This window comes from Rhincodon typus, unplaced genomic scaffold, assembly GCF_021869965.1.
Source record: "Rhincodon typus isolate 14 unplaced genomic scaffold, sRhiTyp1.1 hic_rhity00000084, whole genome shotgun sequence".
Classification (NCBI taxonomy): Eukaryota; Metazoa; Chordata; class Chondrichthyes; order Orectolobiformes; family Rhincodontidae; genus Rhincodon; species Rhincodon typus.
In genome coordinates, this window is record NW_025965722.1 from 1 (window position 1) to 9179 (window position 9179).

Here is a 9179-nt window from a genome sequence, read left to right on the forward strand (position 1 = left end):
AGAGGGGATTTGAGTAGAAATATTTTACACTCTGAGGATGACAGGAGTCTGAAACTTGTTGCCTGAAATGATGGTTGAGTCTAAAACTGTTATAACATTGAGGCAGTATTTAAATATTCACTTGCATCCAGGGCTATGGGCCAAGAGCTGGAAAATGAGATAAATATAATCAGATTTTTGTTGAACAGCATGGACATGGTGGGCCGATTGTCCTTCAGTCGTGCTTTATGAGCCTGTGAATTGACAAGGGGAATATTGTTGATGAGGTGTACATGGACTTTCTAAAGACTTTTAATACAGAGCTGCACAACAGACCTATAGAAAAAAATATAGCTCTTAGAATAAAAGGGACATTAGCAAAATTGGCTGAGTGACAGGATACAAAGAGTAACGGGCAATGGGTATTTTTCAGGCTGGAGGAAGCTTTGTATTGGAGTTCCTCAGGGTGTGGTAGTGGGATTCTCATTTTTCCTGATATTTATTAATGATCTGGATCTTGGTGTGCAGGGGACAATTCATAATGTACAGATTGACACAAAACTTGGAAGAATTATGAATGGTGAGACTATTTAAAAAATGTGAATGAGGGAGATATGAAATATGAAAACAGTGCTAATTAAAGTGAATTGGCAAATTACCTTAAAGGACAGATCAATGGAGATGCAGTGGCAGGCATTTAAGGGAATATTTTGAAATAGACTGAATAGGTAGATCCCGTTGAGTGCAGAAACCTGTGTTGACAAGGGTCCTGATGGATTCCATCCTAAGGTCTTAAAAGAGGTGCCCAATGGGATGGTTGATGCATTGGTTTTAATTTTCCAAAATTCCCTGAACTCTAGGAAGGTTCCATTAAATTGGAACATGGTGAATATTAATTCCTTTGTTCAAAAAAGGGAGACAACGAGCAGGAAACTACAGGTAAGTTAGCTTAACATCGTCATTGGGAAATATTAGTGACTATTACTAAAGACATGATAACAGGCACTAAGACAAGTTCAAGGTAATCAAGCAGGGTTGACATGGTTTAATGAAAGGAGAATCATATTTGACCAGTTTATTGGCGTTTGTAACCTGTGCTGAAGATAAAGGGGACCCGGGGATGTTCTGTATTTAGATTTCCAGAAGTCTTTTGATAAGTTGCTACATTAAAGGTTATTGGGGAAAATAAAATCTCATGGTGTTAGGGGGTAACATATCAGAGAGAAGATTGGCTGGATGGCAGAAAACAGAAGAGGAATAATCCACAACCTCATCACCTCAGGTGACCTCCCATCCACGGCCTCCAACCTCATCGTTCCCCAACCCGGCACTGCCCGCTTCTATCTCCTTCCCAAAATCCACAAACCTGAATGCCCTGGTCGACCCATTGTCTCCGCCTGCTCCTGCCCCACCGAACTATCTGGGCTCCATTTTCTCCCCCTTGGTCCAGGAACTCCCCACCTACGTCCGCGACACTACCCACGCCCTCCACCTCCTCCAGAACTTCCAATTCCCCGGTCCCCAACACCTCATCTTTACCATGGACGTCCAGTCCCTCTACACCTGCATTCCCCATGCAGATAGCCTAAAGGCCCTCTGCTTCTTCCTGTCCCGCAGGCCCAACCAGTCCCCCTCCACTGACACCCTCATCCGCTTAGCCGAACTCGTCCTCACCCTCAACAACTTCTCTTTCAATTCCTCCCATTTCCAAAGACAAAGGGGGTGGCCATGGGTACCCGCATGGGCCCAAGCTACGCCTGCCTCTTTGTAGGTTACGTGGAACAATCCCTCTTCCGTACCTACACCGGCCCCAAACTCCACCTCTTCCTCCGTTACGTTGATGACTGTATCGGCGCCGCCTTGTGCTCCCACGAGGAGCTCGAACAGTTCATCCACTTCACCAACACCTTCCACCCCAACCTTAAGTTTACCTGGACCATCTCTAACACCTCTCTCCCCTTCCTGGACCTCTCTGTCTCCATATCGGGCAACCACCTAGAAACCGATATTCATTTCAAGCCCACCGACTCCCACAGCTACCTAGAATACTCCTCCTCCCACCCACCTTCCTGCAAAAATGCTATCCCCTATTCCCAATTCCTTCGCCTCCGCCGCATCTGCTCCCAGGATGAGGCATTCCACTCCCGTACATCTCAGTTGTCCTCGTTTTTCAAGGACCGTAACTTCCCCTCCTCGGTGGTCGAGAACGCCCTCAACCGTGTCTCCCACATCTCCCGCACCTCATCCCTCACACCCCGTCCACGCAATAAAAACCAAAAAAGAATCCCCCTCGTCCTCACGTACCACCCCACCAACCTCCGGATCCAACGCATCATCCTCCGACACTTCCGCCATCTGCAATCCGACCCCACCACCAAAGACATCTTTCCCTCCCCACCTTTATCTGCTTTCCGGAGGGACAACTCTCTCCGTGACTCCCTTGTCCGCTCCACACTCCCCTCCAGCTCCACCACACCCGGCACTTTTCCCTGCAACCGCAGGAAGTGCTACACCTGCCCCCATACCTCCTCCCTCACCCCCATCCCAGGCCCCAAGAAGACTTTCCACATCAAGCAGATGTTCACCTGCACATCTGCCAATGTGGTATACTGCATCCGCTGTACCCGGTGTGGCTTTCTCTACATCGGGGAAACCAAGCGGAGACTCGGGGACCGCTTTGCAGAACACCTACGCTCGGTTCGCAACAAACAACTGCACCTCCCAGTCGCGAACCATTTCAACTCCCCCTCCCATTCCTCAGACGACATGTCCATCCTGGGCCTCCTGCAGTGCCACAACGATGCCACCCGAAGGTTGCAGGAACAGCAACTCATATTCCGCTTGGGAACCCTGCAGCCCAATGGTATCAATGTGGATTTCACAAGTTTCAAAATCTCCCCTCCCCCCACCGCATCCCAAAACCAGTCCAACTCGTCCCTGCCTCCCTAACCTGTTCTTCCTCCCACCTATCCCCTCCTCCCACCCCAAGCCGCACCTCCATCTCCTACCGACCAACCTCATCCCGCCCCCTTGACCTGTCCGTCCTCCCTGGACTGACCTATCCCCTTCCTAACTCCCCACCTACACTCACCTTTACTGGCTCCATCGCCGCCTCTTCGACCTGTTTGCTTCCTCTCCACCTATCCTCTCCTCTATCCCTCTTCTATCCGCCTCCCACTCTCTCCCTATTTATTTCAGAACCCCCTTCCCCTCCCCCTTTTCTGATGAAGGGTCTAGGCCCGAAACGTCAGCCTTTCTGCTCCTATGATGCTGCTTGGCCTGCTGTGTTCATCCAGCCCTGCACCTTGTTGTCTCGGATTCTCCAGCATCTGCAGTTCCTACTATCTCTGAGAGGAATAATCGTGTCTTTTTTCTGGTTGGCAGGATTTTTCTTGTGGGAGAACCCAGAACTAGGGGTCACTGTTTAAAAATAAGGGAGCACTGATTTAAAACAGAGATAAGGCAAAAATAATTCTCTTGGAGGATCATGAGTCTTTGAAATTCTCTGAAAAGGTGGTAGAAGCAGAGACCTTAAATAGTTTTAAGGCCGAGGGAGAGAGATTCTTGTTAAACAAGTGGGTGGCAGTCATGTGAGGATTTGACGAACCAATCAGATCAGCCTTGACTGTATTGAAAAGGAGAGCAGGCTCGAGGGGCTGGATGGCCTGAATGAACTGCTAGAAGGTGTGGTGGGTTAGGGCCAATCAAGAGCATTGAACGATCGTCTGATGACAGGACACGGTAGGGCAACAGGGAAAAGGCAGGAGAGTGGAACTGGTTGAGTGGCTCTTTCAGAAGACCCAACACCAATCCAAATGAGCTGAATGGTCTCTGTCAGTGCTGTGTGATTATATCTTGAATATTTCTTTGTTTAATTGCAGGCAGAAGGTTTGGGAGCACAGGGCTGCTGAAGGATTACTGCCTCTGCAGTCACAGTAACAAATGGGTGGTTGTTCCAGTCAGTCACTGTGCCTTGGACATGAAAGTAATCACTGCCAGGCTCGGCTGCTGCCAGAACCTTCTGACATTCACAAACCGGGACGTCAAACAGTGCCTGGGAATGAGCACAATGGCCTGAAGCTGAGCAGTGATGATTTGGAGAAGCTCACTAGTGCTTGGACCTGTCGAGACATTGGATCAATGACCAAACAGAGTGACGGAGAATCAAAGGAGATCAGCAAATTAGAGATAGTTACAGATGATATCTCCAACATTAAACATGATTCTCTCCATCAGTTCTGGCTGTCGATGGGAAGGAATTGCAGATGTGAATGTGGGACTGGACGGTCTTGGCAAACAGTGACTGGACAAGAAGTGACTGAAATCAAAGAAGTGACTGAGACGGTCATCACTGAGGTCATTGAAGTCATTGAGTTCCCGGTCAATCAGAGGAGGAGCGAGTCAAAGAAAACCACCATGGCTGGGATCTTGCTGTGCCATAAGCAGACTGTGCAGGTCAATACTCAATTTCACTGAGTTTTGATCTATTCCTCAGCATTGTCCGTTCCACCCCCTGTTGCTCCACCTCAAGTGTTTTCTCCCATTCACCCAGACCGTCTCTCTGACCTTCTCCTTGATGATGAGTCACTACATGTTCCCTGAGCTTTCCTTCATTGTCCTGTCTCACCCTCTGATTCTGGCCAATTTCCTCCTCTCGGTTTTCTCTCCTCCATAATCAACAGACTGGAACCATTTCCTCATTGCTCTTCTCTCTGTGGACAACAGGAAGAAAGTGGAGAATCTAAACTGCTATGTTGTTACAAAAGCAGAGAAAACTGGAGAGAATTGACACGTCTGGCAGTATCTGTGGAGAGAAGGCAGAGTTAACATTTTGAGTCCAGTATGACTCCTGTTCAGAGATCTGAATATTTGGGTTGGGTTCTAAAGAAGAATTAAATCAGACTTGAAACATTAGCTCTGTTTCTTTCTGCATGGATGCTTTGGACCTGTCGAGTTTCTCCAGCATCCTCTGTGTTTGTTTCAGATTTCCAGTATCCACCGTACCTGGGCCTGTATTTGCTAAAGGTTTGACAAATGAGGGGTGATCTCATTAAAAAATGAACAAAATTCTTATACAATAGGTAGAAGACAGAGGGTGGTGGTGGAGGGATGCTTTTCAGACTGGAGGCCTGTGACCAGCGGTGTGCCACAAGGATCGGTGCTGGGTCCATTGTTTTTCGTCATTTATATAAATGATTTGGATATGAACATAGGAGGTATGATTAGTAAGTTTGCAGATGACACCAAAATTAATGGACAGTGAAGAATGTTATCTCAGAGTACAACATGACCTTGATCAGATGGGCCAATGAGCTGAGGTGTGGCAGATGGAGTTCAATTGAGATAAATGTGAGGTGTTGCATTTTGGAAAGGCAAACCAGGGCAGGACGGATACACTTAATGTTAGGGTCCTGGGGAGTGTTGCTGAACAATGAGACCTTGGGGTGCAGATTCATAGGTCCTTGAAGGTGGAGTCGCAGGTAGACAGGGTAGTGAAGAAGGTATTTGGTACGCTTGACCTTATTGGTCAGTGCATTGAGTATAGGAGTTGGGAGGTCATGTTGTGGCTGTACAGGACATTGGTGACGCCACTTTTGGAATACTGTGTGTAATTCTGGTCTCTGTTCTATAGGAAGGATGTTGTGAAACTTGGAAGGGTTCAGAAAAGATTTACAAGGATGTTGCCAGGGTTGGAGGGTTTGAGCTACAGGGAGAGGCTGAATAGGCTGGGGCTATTTTCCCTGGCACATCAGAGGCTGAGGGATGACATTATAGAAGTTTATAAAATCATGAGGGGCGTGGATAGGGTAAATAGTCAAAGGTCTTTTCCTGAGGGTAGGAGAGTCCAAAACTAGAGGGTATAGGTTTAAGGTGAAAGGGGAAAGATTTAAAAGGGATCAATGGGGCACCCACATAGTGGGTGGTGCGTGTATGGAATGAGCTGCCAGAGGAAGTGGTGGAGGCTGGTACAATTACAATATTTAAAAGGCATCTGGATGGGTATATGAACAGGAAGAGTTTGGAGGGATATGGGCCAAATGCTGGCAAATGGGACTAGATCAATTTAGGATATTTGTTCGGCAGGGACGATTCTAATAGCACAGTCTCACTATCAGGGAATGCAGTGGCATAGTGGTACTGCCACCGGGTTAATCATCCAGAAACCCCCACGTTCGTGTTCTGGGACATGGGTTTGAATCTCAATGTGGCATCTGGTTCACGAATGTCATAGAATGTCACTAATGTCATTTGGCCCAACAAGCCCACGCTGAGCCAAGCCCCTATAACCAACCAAATCTCCACATCCCTGCACACTACGGCCAACTTAGCATGGCCAATCCACCTAACCTGCACAACTTTGGACTGTGGGCCAACCATAGAACAAGACATTTCTGATCAAACCTTACTTCTTGTTTCAATCCATGTTGATATTTCCCCTCCTTTAAACCACAATTGCAGCTTTCTCTTCCCCAATGAAAGCAGATGCAGGGTCTTTATTTTAATATCTCAGCCTTGTCTCCCTGAACTAAGTTCATCCAGCACCCTAATTAGCCCCACCCATCACTTACCTGGTGGCCTGGTGCATGGGGAGAGGGGATTGGACATGGGGAGAGGGTTTGGGTGTGGGGAGAGGGGATTGGGCGTGGGGAGTGGGAGTGGGAGTGGGTGTGGGGAGAGGAGATTGGGCTTAGCGAGAGGGGTTTGGGCATGGGGAGAGGGGATTGAGCGTGAGGAGTGGGTGTGGGGAGAGGAGATTGGGCTTAGCGAGAGGCGATTGGACATGGGGAGAGACTGTTGGACGTGGGGAGGGTGTGTTATTGGGTTCGTCTTATCCTGTGGGCAGCACAGTGGCTCAGTGGTTAGCTAATCTGTCCCACAGCGCCAGGTATCTGGGTTTGATTCCAACCACAGTGACTGTCTATGTGGGGCTTGCTGTTCTCCGTGTGTCTGCGTGGGTTTCCTCTGGGTGCTCTGGATTCCTCCCACAGTCCAAGATGTGCAAGTGAGGTGGATGGACTATGCCAAATTGCCCCACAATGTCTAGGGTGTGCAGGCTAGGTGGGTTCGTTATGGAAAATACAGGGTTACAAGGATAGTGTGGGTCTGGGTCAGAGGTTCATTGGATGGTTGGTACAGACTTGATGGGCCAAATGGTGTCTTTCAGTACCATAGGAATTCTATGTGGCTGCTAATCACTTTTCTGTTGTACATCAGGAGGGTTTGGAATCTCCTGGAGAATGTAGACAAGAGGCAACAGAGCCAAGAAACTTACAACTTGAGAAGAACAAGCTCCAACTGACTGGGAAAGTAAGGAAAGCCGTTACCTTGTATTCTCTCTGGAGAAATCAGAGAGATCCACCGTCACTCCTGTGAACTCTGTGTGATTGGGTCAGTTTTAAATGAATTGGGTGAGCTGTGAAACTATTACCAAGATCTGTCAGACAGTGAGTCTAGGATGTCTTTGTCAATCATTAGAGAGAGATATTACTGATGAGGAATTCACAATAAACTCTTTCACTATCACTCCTTCACATTCTCTCTCTCCCTTTGTCCATTTCTCTCTCTTTCTCTTTCCGCCCCTACACTTTCACTCCATTGCTTTCAGTTTTTTTCACCCAACTATCTCTGTCAATCTTCCACTATTCCTCTCTGTGTTCCTGTCGCAGGTGGCTTAGTGGTTAGCCCTGCTGCCTCACAATGGCAGGGACCTGGGTTCAATTCCAGCCTCAGGTGACTATCTGCGTGAGTTTCCTCCCACAGTCCAAAGATCTGCAGGTTAGATGGATTGACCATGGTAAATTGTCCAGGTATGTGCATTGCAAATGCAGGGTTAAAGGGATAGGTTAGGTGGGTCTGGGTGGGATGCTGTTTGGAGTGTTGGTGTGGACTCGATGGGCCAAATTACCTGCTTCCACACAAAGGGATTCCATGATTCATTTTCTGTCTCTCTTGGACCGCCTCTGAATGTCTTGAAAAATTTTCTTCTCTTCACCAGGACCCTGGCCAAGCTAGCCCTCCATTGGCCTCAGGACTTGTTGATGATGATTTGGAAAGTTGGATCAATGACATTGAAGATGTGACAGCCAATCAGAGGCCTCCCTCCTCTGAGCTGGAGGTACTGAAAGCACAATTACAGGAACAGAAGGTAATGGTCTCATTCAGACAGATACCTCAGATATCTTCCATAGGCAATGTTGAGAAGTTGTTGTTGTGTGTGTTGAAAAGTTGTTGTTGTGTGTGTTGAGAAGTTGTTGTTGTGTGTGTTGAGAAGTTGTTTCTCCAGATTGAACTGTCTGATGCTAACAGCCACAATCTGGAACAGATTCAGCGTGAGATCAGACTGAAATAGTCCTTATTGATCCTGAGCTGGGGTAGGGACAGTGTGTGAAGGGACTGAGCTGGGAACAGTTCAGTACTTCATGGGATTTTCAAGTTTCAGTTTTTCTTTGATTCAGATCCAGGGCCAATGGCTTGGAGCCAAACAAACGAGACTCTGTTGTTTTAAAAAAAACGCAAAGAATACAAAGCACTGATGGCCTTCTTCATTACCAAGCATTTAGAGCAAAATTAACAGTCACACAGATACATGCAGATGAACTAGGGAAAATCAGACTGAATCTTATGGCAGAATTGTGTTTAACTAACTTTGCTGGAGCTTGTTGAAGAAGTAACAAACAGGCTCAATTAGAGTCACACTGTGGGCGTGGTGTACATGGTTTTCCAGAAGTGTTTGATAGTTTTATTTTCATTTATGGGACCTGGGCGTCGCTGGTTGAGCCAAGATTTCTTGCCCGTCCCTAGTTGCCCCTTGAGAAGGTGATGGTGAGCTGCCTTCTTGAACTGCTGCATGCAGGTAGACCCAAAGTTCCCTTAAGGAGAGAATTCCAGGATTTTGACCCAGCAACACTGAAGGAACAGCAATATGTTTCCAAGTCAGGATAGTGAGTGACTTGGAGGGGAACTTGCAGGGGGTGGCGTTCTCATGTATCTGCTGCCCTTGTCCTTCTGGATGGAAGTGGTCGTGGGTTTGGAAGATGCTGTCTGAGGATCATGGTCAGAAGAACATTGAGAGACAATATAAAATAGAAGGTATAATTCCAAAGGGGCTGCGGGGCAGGGGGAGCTGGGGGTATATGTCACAGATCACTGAAGGTGGCAGGACAGGGGGACAGAGCAGTTAATAAACAGACAGTGCCCTC

General features: G+C 47.6%; 1 protein-coding gene across 1 annotated transcript; it reads left to right on the forward strand.

The window, feature by feature from the left end:
- The first annotated feature begins 822 nt into the window (after positions 1–822).
- On the forward strand, positions 823–8329 carry LOC109924319. Its single transcript, XM_048621181.1, has 5 exons — positions 823–918; positions 3861–4434; positions 7195–7287; positions 7976–8125; positions 8264–8329. The coding sequence occupies exons 2-5, from the start codon at positions 3922–3924 to the stop codon at positions 8327–8329; spliced, it is 822 nt and encodes a 273-aa protein (XP_048477138.1). The 5' UTR covers positions 823–918; positions 3861–3921.
- The last annotated feature ends 850 nt before the right edge of the window (positions 8330–9179 follow it).

Excerpts from the sequence above, each read along its gene's own strand:
- LOC109924319 (XM_048621181.1), top strand. The coding sequence starts at position 3,922 with ATGGGTGGTTGTTCCAGTCAGTCACTGTGCCTTGGACATGAAAGTAAT. Across the intron at positions 7,288-7,975 it reads AGCTCCAACTGACTGGGAAA|GACCCTGGCCAAGCTAGCCC; the intron begins GTAAGGAAAGCC and ends TCTCTTCACCAG. Across the intron at positions 8,126-8,263 it reads CACAATTACAGGAACAGAAG|ATTGAACTGTCTGATGCTAA; the intron begins GTAATGGTCTCA and ends TTGTTTCTCCAG.